Below are 15,870 nucleotides of genomic sequence, written 5' to 3'. Positions count from 1 at the left end.
TTCCCCATAAAACCGACCAGCCATTGAACGGAGGTCTGACAGTTATCCATTATGATGTTAAAGCTGACCGTGTTGTGTCACGGCTCAGGGTTTTTATGGACATGTTGGCTCGCTCTGTTATGGATGTTACCGCAGAGTAACCGGACCAGTTACCGAATCGCTCCCGGATCTGAAGGGGGCCGCTGCGGCCGCCCTCTGCCGGCTTCCGCTCAGCAGTGACGGTGTGATTATCATGTGGGCTGGGATGTTGGTAGTGGAGGGTAAACCCACTTAAACTGTACCCACCTCCTTTCTCATTGGTAGAGGAAAGCCATGCAGACTCCAGCTAAGCAGTGGCATACTGTCACTTGTTAGTACAGGATGAAAAGAAGGAATGAAATACACTGCTCAAAAGTAGTTAGGGAAATTGGGATATGGGTGCATATATGCATGTGCATGGATATGCAATAAAGGTCTAATGACATGTGTCACATACTACTAAACTCAAGTTTAAAGTCAAGTTAAAAGTATTAAGTGCTTGTGTTGTAAACTGCTTAAGTAGATACCTCTGTGTAATTACCAGTGGTGGGAGAAGTACTCAGATAGAAACAGACATTTTACAAGTAAAAGACGTAACGCAACAAAATCACAGGATAGAGAATAAAAACAATAAATAACATAAGTTGTACTAAGTAGTGCTCATTATCCAGAATCAACCCTTTTAATTACATTACTCAAAAGTAGTTGGGGGTATTGGGATATGGGTGCATATATGCATGTGCATGGATATGCAATAAAAGTCTAATGAAATGTGTCGCATTATTTTTGGGGACCAAAAATATTCACAAAACACACAATAACAATTCAGATTCAGTCACAGAATAAACAATCAAGTGAAACACAAAAAAATCACAATATCCCTAACTTTGAGAAGTGTAATTCCTTATTACTGCTGAGTGTCTTGTTGGAGGCCATTTCTATTTTAAGGTATAAATTCACCAAATGATAAAAATGTAGTCATTAGCTACTCAGTGCTTTAGGGGCTTTTTTGGGGAGTTTGAGCAGAGATGAGGGAGTTCATAAAAAGGCAAGTTGCTTTAAAGGTTGAGTTCACCCAGAAACGATAATCTAATCATTATCAGCTGAGCCTCGTGCTGATGGAGAGTTCCTCCTGACAGCTTACTTGGCCGTAATTCTCCCTTATGTATGCTTTTTTGGAGTTTCAGCAAAGATGAGGGGGGTAAAGATAAATACGTAAAAAGCCTAAAAAGGCAAATTTGTCGAAGGTGTAAATAATGTCTTTTCAAATCAATTTGGAAACTCCCGGTTTCCAGAGACTTACACCACCTGTTTTTTAAATTTATTTATTTTACGTTTTAAAATAAGTCCCCCGTAGGGTTGCAGCAGTACGAGATTGTCACCGTACGCCGCAACGCCGTTTTGCAGTGAAGCTCCAGAAATGTTTTGTGGACTACAAATCTTCACCCGACTTTCCATCAGCATGAAAGTGAATATATAATGATTTAATTTAAATTTTGGGGTGAACTTATCCTTGAAGCACCTTGCTTTTCTATGTGTCCTCTCATCTCTGCTCAGACTCCCAAAATGCACACATAAGGGAACGTTACTGCTGAGCAAGATGTCAGGAGGGTGTGCAAACTTACTGCAATGCATGCTTTTAAAAGAAGTAACTTTTTTTCATCGTGACCAGTGTGTTGGATCGGTTATGTCGAGGCCAAGCAGTCGCCTTGAAATAATTGATGAGGTGAGTCATTCCTGCGTGTAGGGTGACATCCTATGCTTTCCAGTGGAACTGCTGTACCTTTTTGGCTTTCATTCAGTAGGACAACAACACTGTGTTAAATATTAATGTAATCTGTATGCAGGGCTACACACATATAGCCATGCCTGACAGAAAGCTAACATCCCAAAGCCAAGGACAGCTAAATGTCACTGGTACCGTATGTGTGCACTGAATGGAAATGCTGGTGGAAAGATGCTGTGCTGCTGTGTGAAAGAATCCTTTAGGCCATCCAAAGCCTTACTGTAATCTGTAACCAGATGCTTCAATGCTGGCTTTCTATCTAAGGAAAGTCAGCACACAGTGGCATTATTATTTGCCTATCAAGGAAGTAAGAAAGCTGAGAGGGAGGCAAAACAGACACGATGCAAGGGAGAGGCCCCAGGTGACTTTAGAAACTGGGCCACCAGAGATACCTGTGGTGTCAGGAGGGACTAAACACAACACCACCTCTCTGCACCAGCGGGCATTTTGGCTGCCTGAAAGTTGAACTCTTATTTCTGATCCACAGCAGGTGATTACAACAATGCATCACTGTGCAGGTTTAATAGCTGCAACATGAAACTCAGCTATAGAGGACCTGTAGTGGAAATGCATCCGCTGTGCCTGGGTCATAACACTCACTCCACTGGTTGTAAATGGAGATTGCCGGAGAGCTTTCATAAGTAGGTATTAGATTTATAATCCTGATGCTGGAAGGAAGAGGGAATAGTAATCAGATTTATCTGTGACACCACAAATTTCATCCCTTGTTTCCGCAGTGCTGTAGATGTCCAAAAATAGACAGCATCCTATAAACCAGTATCTGAAAAAAGCACGATAACAGCATCACAGCAGCTGTCAGATTTACAGTGAAGAACTGTAGAAATACATCTGTCAATGCTGAGAACTATTTTAAACCTGGTCCTTTTAGTAATAATCGATGCAACAAACAGTCACAGTAGAGAGACAAATTTAAAGCAGTTTCTTTAATTGATAGTCGACTGCCTTAACATCGATTATTGATTAATTGTTAATAATGTATAGAATATGTTGGAGGTTTTTCCATTAGCAAAGTGTTTTAAACACTTACTTGATCTATGTTAGAGTAAGCTACATTGGGAGTTCAAAGAACAGATAAAGTAAACACTAAGTTACTTGGATGATAAACTAAATAACTCAAAATAATGACTTCATTTTAAATGAGGAGCTGATGTCTGTCGCTTTTCAAGAACTGGCCCAACAAAACCAACCCATACTGAGGCTACTAAAAGGCTAAATGTTATAATATTGTTCGGATAGAATGGGGTGCCCAACCTTTTCCCTCTGAGATCCACAACTGAAACTTGAGGGTGAACACTTACTTAACACTTATTGTACTGTAATATTAAGATGCAAAATGGCACTAAGATTCCCTAAATTGTCTGAAGTCCTGCACAGTGTCACTCCTCCTGCCATGTTCACTATGAAAAATAGTTAATAACAAGGGATCCTACTTATTTAAAGAGCATTTTACCTCACATAAAAAAACCCAAGTGATATTGTAGTTGATTAGTTGATAGTTGAAATCCTATACTTGTATATATTTGCTAGAAACATCTGCCGGGCCAAATTGAACCTGGTGGGCCATCTTTGGCCTGTGGGCCCCATTATAATTATTAATTTCAGTTAATGACCCATAACTGAATGAAAACAGATGGGTTTCTTGGTTGAGCAAATGCTTTATTAAAGTTTCATAAAATATTATGTCATGACAGACATGAAACTTGATATAGACTTGAAATATTATTCTTTTAATTAATGTTAATATGGTAGAATTCAATATAATATCAGATATAAGCAAATGTACACAGTATGATAATCATCAACAGTATGTCGTTTCAAATGTACTTAAATATAAATATATAATATTTACTCATACCAGTATTTGGTATTTTACTCAATTTATGCCCATCTCTGATTGTTGGTTCATATGTTTTTAATTGGCCCTAAAGCATAAGGATATATCAAGCTTGAAGTAAGTCATGTAATACCAGCTCAGAGGAGCTTTGCTGTTGACTAAAATCCTACCAACAAATTAATACTTTTGATTAATATTAGAAAAATGGCTCCAGAAGGAAGTAAAAGTGGACAGATTGGGGCTGTATATTTGATGTGGCCTTTGTGCTCTTGCAGCTGAGAAAAGTACTTGACATCTGATGGAGGATTGCAGGAACACACTCCTTGGTGCAGCTCCTCTGTTGGTGGCTTAGAGCTCACAGCGAGTTAATCAAACCAGTTCATGTGAGACAGATGGACTGATAACAACAGCCTGCTCTAAGCTAATGAGGAAGGGTCCGTGTTATTTTTCCTTTCTTTGCTGTCTTTTCGACTAAGCCACAGTCACGTGAGCGGACTGCTGACCAACACAGCCAGTCGCTTCCTCCTGTCAATCACCAAACTCACGGTCGTTTAGTCAGCAAGACCTTAGCTCTGTTTGGCACTCGAGGACAGGGAGGTAGTTCAGGAGCTGTCATGGATAAGGTAAATTTTTCTCTGGTTGATTTGAATGAAAGGAATTTGCATGGAGTTTTGCCTAGGAAATGATCTGGCTTGGACTTGTCTCCAGATTGTCAGTAGCTGCAGTGCTATATATGTATCCTTTTGTGAGGCTTTTGCGATTGAGACGGAGCAGATTAATCTGAGCCACTGGCTACATGTATGTTCTGGACTTTTGAACAGAAGAGATTCTCATCTTCCCTGTTTCTTCTTTTATTTAAATGTGCTTATAATGGTTGAAAAATGTTCGAAAATCAATCAAAAGAAGTGGAAAAAGGTTTTGTAAAATGTTGCCTTTGCCATGCCATTTGTTACCAGCTATCATCTCAGTATAAGTCTTAAATCTAAATTGTCTAAAATTGCACAGTAAACGATTGATCCTGAGTTGAAATTGCTTCCAGAGAGTTTTAAGAGCATGTGTTACGATCATTTTATTCATTGTATTCTTCTACATATTACCTCAACTACATAACACTTCAATTACATAATAACCAACCTATTATGTAATCATTATTGTTATGTTTTATTTTGCAATAATCATCAATTTAAGTAATCATGTATGGTATTTATGATCATTGTCTTTGTTATATGTTGATATAAGTATATAAGATAAGTTAATTTAATATCCTGACATCCTGCTAAAGAAGATCTCCTACTTTGTTACTGACAATGTTTAACGTAAGTGTCCTTGTCAGTGAAACAGTGTTTATTGCCTCATTGCTCAAGTTGAAATGATGATCAAGGGTCAAAAACAGAGCTGTTATCTGTCGGTGCCCGGACTCTGAAGTAGCTCTTTAATCAAGTGTGTCCTATAGTTGTTTTTGGGGGTTGAGTTATGTTAAAAGTTCTGCATGGCAGCCAAGTTGCACAATCACCTTGTCTATTGTTTACTCATCAGTGCTTATCTGCTCTAGTGGGACAAACTCAAAATATGACCTCTGTGTGAATGTAGGACAGAGATGTTTAAAGTCAGTTAAGGTTGGATAGTTTGATTAAGAAGTTTTCAGTCACTTTAAAAGGTATTTTATTGTCTACTTTATCGGGTCTTGTCAGAAGTAACTCCTCTTTAATGGTTTAGTCCGGGCTAAGGGTGGGAATCACAGAGTAACTCAAGATATGATTTCGAGATATGTTGAATGTCGTGAATCCACGAAACTGGAATCAAGCTGTTGAAAGGAAGGATACAACTATGCCTTACTAAATTCTTTTCAATCTGTGTAAATTAAGTTTACAGAGAGAGTAGCGACAAATTGTCAGGAATCAGTTTAGAGCGGCTGCATGCTTTAATAAAAATGTCTATATTTGACATCAGTGTATCAACAGTGGTATCACAAGAGATACAATATGTTGCTGTAGCGCTACTTTGTCCCACCCTGAGTCTGGAGAGAATAAATACCAGATCCCCTGCAGTTTGTTATTTTTTCTTGTGCTGTGAGAATAAAAGGAATTCCTTGGAGACTTCGTTGATGAGAGATGAGACTGTGCTGCAGACTCTGCACACTGAGGCCAGTTGTTTCCATACAGACTCCCAATTGTCCTGACAAGACAGCACAGCCAGGCTGTGACTGTGGGTCAAATAAATGTCCTGCTGCAGACTCAGTTAGATGGTGTGGATGAAGTGAAATTGACGAGCAACGCTGCAAGCATGGTAAAAAAATGAGGGAGATGCCAGTTTGATGGGTGACTCATGTAGGACTGCAGTGCTCTTTAGCAGCCATACATTTTCTACCAACAGAGCATATAGTCTCCTGTGAAAATGAAAGGAAATCATTATGCTGACTGTGGAGTTTATAAGGAAGTCAGTGACAGGAAATAGGGAAACAAAAGTAGCATGTGAGAAGGTGGGCTGCCGGGTCAGAAAACGTCGAGGTCGATAAACAGTTAGAGGGATAAAAGCGACAGAGGAGGGCTGTGAAGCAACTGTGTGACGCTCCAGGGAGGTGAGAGGAGAACACCCAGCCAACAGAGACCAGAGAGGCAGCTCGCTGACCTGGTCTGACTCCCCCTTTCCTCCTCACTCCTCCACCTCTGGAGCAGCCAGTGAGGGCCTCAAGTCCCCATCCAAACCAAACAAACCAGACCACAGGCGCATTCATGCCGAGATACAGTTATCATCAGAGACCTAAACATCCATGCACGCTGCACAGTCCCTCTGAAAAGGAATCTGAGGAATTAGAGATGCATACGTGTGTGCGCAGTTGCACTTCATAAAAGAAAGCCACAAGTCAGCAAAGATGTGAGACGGAAAAGCTGTGTTTGAGAGTCGTGACTCGTGACTGAGGGGGGAGGGTTGGTGAGGAGAAGATGGGAGGAGGCGGGTTGCAGGCGCAAAGGCGGGTTGTGATTGGTGGATGGAGGGGGTGGAGAGAATGAAAGGGGAAATGGGAAGCAGCATCTTTTCACAATGAGGGCAAACTGTACCAAAAATAGGGAGCATCTTGGCAACGTTAGATGTATCACATCTGTTTGCTCAAAAACGAGTGTTATAGCATGCAGAAGATCTCCTGTATGACTCCAGCAGTGAAGGAGTCAGTGAAGGAGCTTATGCATAAAACATGAGCGTTCAAGGACACACATGACGCACAGATGTTGCAGCGGTTGTAGATCTGTTTGCAGGACATAATCCCTCTACAGTGATTGGTAAAGCTCTATTTTTAAGGAGCCATTAGAAATATTGGCAAATTATGCTGCGTCATAGTAAAATATGGAAATGTATCTTGTGTCATTGTCCTTATTTAGGAAGTGAAAGGTGAAATACAGAGTTTTTGAGCAATAGCAACTCTTGCATTCCTTCACTCTAGCTTCTCAGCTGTGAGGATTTGCTGCTTTTCTTCTGAATATTTGGCCTTTGGAGTGCTGGTTGGATTAAATACTTCTGACCTTTTAAAAAGGTTTTTCATTTGCTGTGTTGAGGCTCTCACATTCATCTGTGGTTTATCATGAGTCGCTTATTTTAACTGAGCTGAGCTTCAATTGCCCAACTATCATGTGAGCATTTGGTCAGTGTGTTGTAAGCTAGTGATGCCATGCCAAGACTAAATGTTGCTGACTTGCCAGCCCATCTGTAGCTGAGGGCAATATCAATGAAGATCTTTCTCTTGTGATTAAAATTTCTTCCCCAAAGTCAGAAAGACTGGAGACTTTTTAAGGAAAGCTAAATTTTAGGTGCGAAAAAGGCAGTTCTGTGTGGACTGTAGAGGTTGATAATGATTCACCTGTTGACGACTTAAATGCACAATGATTCTCGATGCATCTCAGATGTATCTCAGTGTACGGCAACCTCCTCAATCTTCTGTATAACTGCACACGGCTACTTTTTCACCATTTAATACAAGGAATAAGATAAACTCCCTTTTCATTCAGAAAGTCTTGTAAAAACCAGATTGCCAAAACTGCATCTCTCATTTAAAAAATGTGTGGGTTACACGGTGTAGAAAGAACTCCTCACTGCAGTCAGTACAGCAGCTTCTGCCGTGGTTTGAGAATCAGGTTGCACATCAACACCTCACGGTAGCGCCTCCATCTCACATCTCACTTAAGATGCAGCTCTCTACAACACTTTTAGCTGTTTATAAAGGAGGGTTGCATGTCCAATTTTTGATGACTTTAGTTCTTATTCCTTCGGACAGAAGTGTCTGCTAAATGAAGTGAACATAATGTAACAAGACAAGCGATTTAATCACAGCACCTTGGGCTTCAGGAAGCTGTGATAGACATATGTAGAGCGATTAATAACTGATGACAAAAACAATTGTCGATCTAGATTTCGGGGGGTAGAACTAGTGTTTGCAGTTTCTGCAGCATGATGTAAAAGCAATTCTATTAATGAACTATTGAAATGTACTGATCCTCTGTTTGTTGGACTGTTTCTGTTAAGAGAGAGTGTTTAATCTGATCAGGTCCTTTCCTGTTTCTTTGCAGATATCCCCTGAATTAAACTAACGACAACTGAAAGGAGACAAGTGGACAAAGCATTATCAGACTACATAATCCACACTTGGACAGCAAAGCACTACTGTAACCAAACAGCAAAAGACAAGGACAACCTACCGAGTGTCTAGCTAACACACAGATTGACACTTTGACCAGCCAGGGCTTGACATAAATGGCTGACAAGCAGATCAGGTAAGGCTGAATGTAGAATGACTACAAATACCAGCACTGTGGCCTTTGTTTCATCTATCTGCCTGTCATATTTCATATTTCTTGTCTCTTCCTCTGTGGTGGTCACCTTCATCCAGTTTGCCTGCCAAATTGATCAATGGGGGGATCGCTGGCCTAATTGGAGTGACCTGTGTGTTTCCCATTGACCTGGCCAAGACTCGCTTGCAAAACCAGCAAAATGGATCTCGCCTTTACACCAGCATGTAAGAGATTTCTGGATTATACATCTCATTGTCAGGACTAACTATCACTCAGGTCGTCATCAGATTCTCAGACTAACACACCACATTTTGTATTTGTGTTTCAGGTCAGATTGCCTTATTAAGACCATCCGGTCGGAGGGGTATTTTGGGATGTACCGAGGTAAGTTTTTAACTTGAAGTGACTGAAGGTTGTTGTGATTAAGTGTTGGACAAGCGTGAACATTCCTCTACTTGCACAATGTAGTGTGACCTGTAACTGTTTTACAAACTGCATGTCTGTTTACATCCTGTCAGCTCTGCATTAACATTACTTTCGCCTCCAGCCTCAGTTATCACAGTCGAGTAGTAGAGCCAGGCAAGTTGTCAGACTGCTGTACACGTTTTAATACTTGCCTTTCCCCACTTAGTCATTATAGCCACATTTGATGATGTTACAAATACTTAAAAAGACTCGTAAATGACTGGTAAAAGTAGTTGTACTTCTTTACTCAAGTAAAAGTAGTAAAGTACAGGCTCCGAAATGTACTCAAATTATAAAAGTAAAAAGTATCCCTCTGAAGGACATTTCTATCAGCCATTTCTGCGCAGAGCTTACTGAACCTCAGGTCATATTGATATAATTCAAAGACTATTAAGCTTAAAAGTAATATCAGTAGAAATTGTCTGAGCTGTTCATCAGCGCACCACAGAGATAGTTGATGGTTGAGAATTCCTAGGATGTCATATACTGACATTTGGGGTTGGTAAAGCATCCTGAGCAGAAAATCGAGGAAACGAGCTAGTCACTCACTGAAGCACACATGTTTTTTGCTTACTTAACACTAGGTTAAAATTAGTTTAGTTTAGGCTCTTTTTTAAAACTCGGTGCTTGGATGTGCTGAAATGAAAAATTCAGGGACTGACGTACACTATCTTGCGAAAGTGAGCTTCAACCTCATTGCTCATAAACTTGACCATGCTTTTCTTCAATTTAGTAGCCAGCTAGGCTAGCTGACTGGCTAATTAAGTAAGTGAGATGATTATCAGAATAATAAAAAAAGAACTAAAATAAGGATTTTGCACTTTCTTTATACTCCCTCAGTATGTGTCAGTGTATATGAATATGTGTTTATTTTTATCCTTCTCTTTTTTATTTGTTTCTATTATATATTTGTAAATAGGTTTATTATGGTATTTGGTGGAGACATAGTGAACTAAGAATTTTATTGCTTGATAACATGTTTATTTCTGCACATGACCATAAAGCCTTTGAATTCTTTGAATCCTTAAGGATGAAAAAGCACTGTGATCACTGAGGTTGGAGGTGAAGGTAAATTAGAGTAACAGGTGCAGTTCAGAAAACTCACTCTACATTGTGCAAGCAGACAATGAGAGCATCAAAGTTGTGAGGTAGATTCTTACTTCCAGCTTCATACTGAAGCTTCAGACATCAAATTGAGGAATCTGTCTCACTGGTACAGGCATTTATCCAGACAACTATCTGCCAAAGACTGACTCATTCTCTGTCCTTTGTCTGTTTCTTCTCTTCTTTTTCTTCCTCTTTGTCCTTTTTTCCCTCCCAGGTGCAGCGGTGAACTTGACACTAGTCACGCCAGAGAAAGCCATCAAATTGGCTGCCAACGACTTCTTCAGGCATCACCTCTCCAAGGATGGGTGAGGCATGAAAGCGCTGACAGTCTGACTTACACACACGCACTCCTCTCATTCACACTCATTAACTAGTGTGTTGACTAACACATGTAACCCGACACACACGGACAAGGAATGGATCGTCGACAGAAAAGCATAACCAAAAAAGACGGTCAGATTGGCATCGAGGAATCTCTCGCTAGTAATGCTGCAGTTAACATTCAAATTTGTGCTCTTCAGAGGTAGTTTAAAGGAGAGCTGAATGACTGTAAAACAGTTATTTTTTATGATGAAGATGTCTTTGTTTCCCTGTCACAAAAGGGGGAATAAATTAGAACAAGAACAAAATAAACAACCCAAAAACAACACATTGGTATTGGCATCAGCTATTGGCCAAATTGTTATTTTAAACATCTGTATCGGCCCAGAATATCACAACAAGTGTTCCCTAATTAGCACACACAATGGTATGCCATGTAAAACATTAGCAGCCGTCGTCTGGTGTTGCTGAAATGAAGCGCCCATTGTCCCCCCGTGAGCACTGTCTGCAAAGATAAACCCGTAGGTTTCTGGGGCATCTATCTCTATGGTGACAAACATGCAGGCTGATGAATGATTGACTTGTCTGGCCCAGCCGCTCTCCTCGTGAATTATTAATCCGCCCTTGCGCCTGACATGTTGATATGGAAGACAAAGATTAGCATCACCAATGCAGGTGGTGACAACTCTTTTTCTAGAAATAAAGTTGTCTGGCTCTCACACTGTCAGTCTCTTGCGTGCTTTAATCTGACCTTTCTTTTCTTCTTCTTCTTTTTTCAGAAAACTCACTCTGGTCAAAGAGATGATGGCTGGTTGCGGGGCAGGTACATGCCAGGTGAGTGAGTAAGTGAGGTGCTGCTTTAATTGCATCCTCCTGTTCTCCATCTGGAACCGCTGCCTTTAGCACTGCTAATGTGCTCAGCCATCGCCTCATTTGTCTCTGCCTACAGCCAGAATTAGCCACAACCACGTCTGAATGAGAGGTGGAAACACGCTCGCACTTTGCATTTGTCTCTGTTATCTGTGATCTGAGCTCGACCTCTAAAGTCCCATTTTCATGAATGATTTTTAATCACTGAAATGTTGTCCTGTTAGTCGGCGATACACTGACAGCTAGATTTGAGTGATCAGATAAGACGTGAGAATGCTTGGCCATGTGCGCTGAGTGAGTGAGTCAGAGGGAAACGCCTGTTGTCAATGAGGGCAAAGGCTTCAAGCCCGAGGAGCATGATTAGATTAAGTGTAGCAGACCTTGGATTAAGATTGCGCTGAGAACATGGCCATCTCACCCTTAATCCAGTTAACTAGTTACTACTGTGTGGATTAGAGAGGAAAACAAGTGTTGACATTTAGCTAACGGATGCCAGTAGATTTACACTGGACACACGTTTCAAATTCACTTTCACAGGGTGGAACATTTAGCTGATTTGTTCACACTGTGCATATGTTCACATCGTTACCTGACGCTTTTATTTTGTTTGGTTGCAGGTTATTGTCACAACTCCTATGGAGATGTTGAAAATCCAGCTCCAAGATGCTGGAAGAATTGGTAAGAGGAAATGAAATCCAGATGGTGATTTAGCAAAGAATGGAGTGTAGAGGATAAACTGGAGAAACAGTGACCTCATGTGGTCATGTCAAATATTACAACAGCTTCATTCTGCTGTCTTTGAAGTGTTATGAATTCAAAATGTCTGCCTGTATACCTGTTCTTAACATTGTGTGATTCTTGTACAGCAGCCTTTAAATGAAACTCTTGCTGTTATTAATGTTGCGTCTGTAGCTGCTCAGAGGAAGCTGATGCCAGAGACGGTGGCAGCAGGCACTGTGGAGACCAAGTCCCCAACAGCCATGCAGCTCACCAGAGAATTACTGAGGGAAAAGGGCATCGCTGGGCTCTATAAAGGCCTCGGCGCCACATTGCTCAGGTAAAACATGTCTGGCAACTAGGTGGAAGTTTTACAAGCCAACTGTAATGAGACTCACTGGGATCAACCATGTTTTTTCTTTCTTTTTTTGTAGGGATGTTCCTTTCTCCATCATTTATTTCCCCCTGTTTGCCAACCTGAACAACCTGGGCAAGAGAGGCGTAGACGGGCCCGCTCCTTTCTACGTGTCGTTTATATCAGGCTGCCTCGCGGGGAGCACAGCGGCTGTTGCTGTCAACCCCGTTGATGGTGAGCAGTGGGACATTGTTAGGGCGACGTGTGCACCGTTGGTGTGATGTTATATATTCACCTGAGCTCTCTGTGTGTTGCAGTGATAAAGACTAGACTGCAGTCACTGAACCGAGGAAGCACAGAAGACACGTACAGTGGAGTGACTGACTGTATCAGGTGACCCCATTATGTCTTTTCCGCTGCAGCATGTGTGAGACTGTGTGTGTAGTCACGTCAAGTCAACATTTATTTAAAGAGTATCTCAACAAAAAACAAGGAAAACTACAGCAGAACTAGCAAATTATACAATTGATTCATTATTAATCAACTGCCTTAATCTATTATCAGTTAATAATTAATAATATATGAAGTATTTTGGACATTTTTCCGTTAGAAAACTGTTTTAAACACTGACTTGATTTATGTTTTATGCAAAATCAGAGTTTAAAAGACAGATAAAGGAAACACCAAGTTACTTGAATGACAAAAGCTCAAATCTAATTTGTTTCAACTACTGGCCCAACAAAATCCAACCCATCAAAAACCAGAGGCAATCGAGGCACTCCAAATAAGAAAAAGTATCAAAAACGAGCGAGAAATTACTGAAAAGCCCTGATGAAAACATATTGCTTTTTTTAATGACTGGCCTATTAATTATTTAGCCACTATAATACACTCGTTTTAATATTTCCTTCCCCCGTTTTTGATGCTTTTGTTCTTATTTAGTGTGCCTGGATTGGATCCGGTTTTTGAAGTGCTTTTTTCCCCGTTTTCCCAGAGCTCCCGACACAATTCTCATCTACTGTACATTTTCTTACACAGAGCAACCCGTAATCATCTGGCCATATTGAGGCTACTAAAAGTGTCTTTTTGTATTTTATAAATGACAAATTACTGGTATTTTATTAATTACATTTTCTCATGCCAATATTTTGTATTTCATGTTGATATATTTAATAAGCAAGTATTTGTAAATAAGATACTCTATAATGTATTTTTTGCCCATCAGTAAGTTAAATTAATCGATAAATGATTCATCATTAACATCCCTAATTCACAAGGACGGTATCAAGCTATAATTAATTCATATACAGGGGTGGAAAGAGTACTGGAAGTCTGTACTCATGTACCACAGCACAATTACATTACTGAAGTATAACTCAATTTCAAGTAAAACTGCTGGTATTAAAAATAATATTAAAGCAAAAGTACAAAGTATTCTTCTCAAATTCAGAGTATTAGTCACTTTTTAACCATTGATGTCTAATGCTTTATCAATAGCAGGCTCCCAAGTCCAGCTGTGTTCTGCTCAGTGGTCGTTATCACTTCTCCAAACCTGAGTTTGTTTGTTTTTTGTCTGTATGTCAGGGTTTTCATTGGCCTGTTTGTGATCAAAAAGCCTTATTGGCTGCAAAAATGCAGATGAAAAGTTCAGAGATTAATTAAAATTGTACTCAGTGCTCAATTATGATTGCCAAATAAATGACTTAATTATAGTAATTTGAGTAGCTGTAATTAGTTACTTCCACCCCTGCTGGATTAATACTTTGGATTCTTACAGTACTAGAAAACAACGGCTCCAGAAGGAATATAAAAGTGGACAAATTGGGTCGTTTACTGCATGTGGTCTTTGTGCTCTCGCAGCTGAGAGAAGTACTTGACAGTTGAAATAAAGGACCGCCAGCACCATATCTACTGCCACGTAACTCGACTTCGCTGTATGTTTTAATGAGCCTTTCTTCCCTCTCTAGGAAAATCCTGCGTAATGAGGGTCCATCAGCCTTCCTGAAGGGAGCCTACTGTCGAGCCTTGGTCATCGCGCCTCTGTTTGGCATCGCCCAGGTGATCTACTTCCTGGGCGTGGGTGAATACATCCTCAGCTTCTTGCCTAAAAAAGACAACTAAGAAGAAGCGCCTCCTTTCTGCCTTTCCCTCCCATAATGCATCACACCGATTGTGTGAGGATTCATCTCATTGTGAAGGAAGTTTTTGACGGGTCGAAGCGTGACCAACCAGTACATTTTGTTTTAAATTTGTTGTGTTGAATGTTGAAATAGTTTCGGATTGAGCCTTTGTTTTGCCAAGCTGCCTGTGGTGGCGCACAAAATTCCAGTTGGCATGCTCAGCTCGCTCTCTGGAAATGAAGCCACAGATATCAGTTTTAAAGGAATATTGCTTTATGATTACATTTTGTTGCATTTTTTGAATATGATTGTTGAATTTCAAAGTAGATGTACTGCCCTTGGTTGCTGCAGCTCAGCCAGCCCTACAGTACCTGTACTAAATAAGTAATTTAAAGTACTGATTCTGATTTTTAAACTGTAACTAGCTAAATTAAATGCACATGTACTTAAATTTGACAGATATTTAAGAACATTAGATCTGCTAGGAGATTTACTAACAATGCAAATCATAGAATTCCCCCTGATTTTAAGTCTTAAAGGACAGAATACGTAGAATTATAGCAAAACATCTGCCTGTGCTTCAGACAAAGACCCAGGGAATGCGTTGCTTTGGAAGCAGCACATCCCCTGTGATCTTTCCTGAGAAGCCACATCCCTTCCCGTAAGTGGTTGTAATGAACTCAGCCATTCATCTCCGAGCACACTTTGATTGCCTTGGCTTTTTAAGTAGATCAGGCTCCATCTGATATTTAGCACTACCACAATGGTTCGACTGTTTTGCAAGAAAGATATCTCGTGTTTCACTCACAACACTGACGAGACAGTGTACAACATTTGGGCATTATGCACTAACAACATGTACACATTTTTTAACATCCACGTAGAATCACAAAAACTGCTTCTAAGCTTCCCTCAAAGGGTCAAGCGCGTTGTACTTGTGGCCACACCCCAATCAGTGATGTCACCGCAGGGGTTTTGCCTTTGACGGATGATGGCAGCACTGTGACATCACTGATTTGATTGTGGCCAACATTGCAGCGCACTTTAAATTTCCAGTCCACAGAGAGCAGTGCAGCCCCGTGTGATTCAGATAAAAGCATAAGCTGTGAACACTTAATGGGTTGAAAGTAATTTTAATAGAGCGCCAGATTAGTCGTAGATATTCAGTAATTACGCTTACAAACTGTCAGACGTCACATGCTGCGGCCTCGCGAGTACAGTCATCCATTGTGGAGCCAGTGAGATCTCAGCCGGAGCAGTTCATACCCCTCAGATCCAGGCACGATTATTATTGTTTACATGATTTCAATTCGTTATCCGAACTTGAATCCAGTGGCAGGACCCAAAGAGCTAATGAAAAACATTTCTCTACCAGAGGACTTAAGGGGTTTCAGTGTTTTATGAGATTTACCAAACGTCTTTGCTTGTTTGCTTTAGAGGTTTTGTTTGCTTTAAGCTGCGAGGGAAAGCAGCCC

At 40.5% G+C, this 15,870-nt stretch overlaps 1 protein-coding gene across 1 annotated transcript; it reads left to right on the top strand.

The window, feature by feature from the left end:
- The first annotated feature begins 4,200 nt into the window (after positions 1-4,200).
- slc25a22a (solute carrier family 25 member 22a) lies at positions 4,201-15,093 on the top strand. The gene is made up of 11 exons (XM_073471275.1): positions 4,201-4,282; positions 8,219-8,422; positions 8,539-8,664; positions 8,769-8,824; positions 10,227-10,317; positions 11,113-11,167; positions 11,821-11,881; positions 12,116-12,260; positions 12,355-12,509; positions 12,593-12,668; positions 14,243-15,093. Exons 2-11 carry the CDS (start codon positions 8,403-8,405, stop codon positions 14,394-14,396), a joined length of 939 nt encoding a protein of 312 aa, XP_073327376.1. The 5' UTR covers positions 4,201-4,282; positions 8,219-8,402; the 3' UTR covers positions 14,397-15,093.
- The last annotated feature ends 777 nt before the right edge of the window (positions 15,094-15,870 follow it).

Source organism: Pagrus major, chromosome 8, assembly GCF_040436345.1.
Source record: "Pagrus major chromosome 8, Pma_NU_1.0".
Lineage (NCBI taxonomy): Eukaryota > Metazoa > Chordata > Actinopteri > Spariformes > Sparidae > Pagrus > Pagrus major.
This window is presented reverse-complemented; position numbering and strand designations above follow the sequence as displayed.

What these genes read in the sequence shown, in the direction of transcription:
- slc25a22a (XM_073471275.1), top strand. Translation starts at nt 8,403, where the DNA reads ATGGCTGACAAGCAGATCAG. An exon ending in TGCTGTCAACCCCGTTGATG is followed by an intron (nt 12,510 to 12,592) that starts GTGAGCAGTGGG and finishes TGTGTGTTGCAG; the next exon opens with TGATAAAGACTAGACTGCAG. An exon ending in GGAGTGACTGACTGTATCAG is followed by an intron (nt 12,669 to 14,242) that starts GTGACCCCATTA and finishes TTCCCTCTCTAG; the next exon opens with GAAAATCCTGCGTAATGAGG.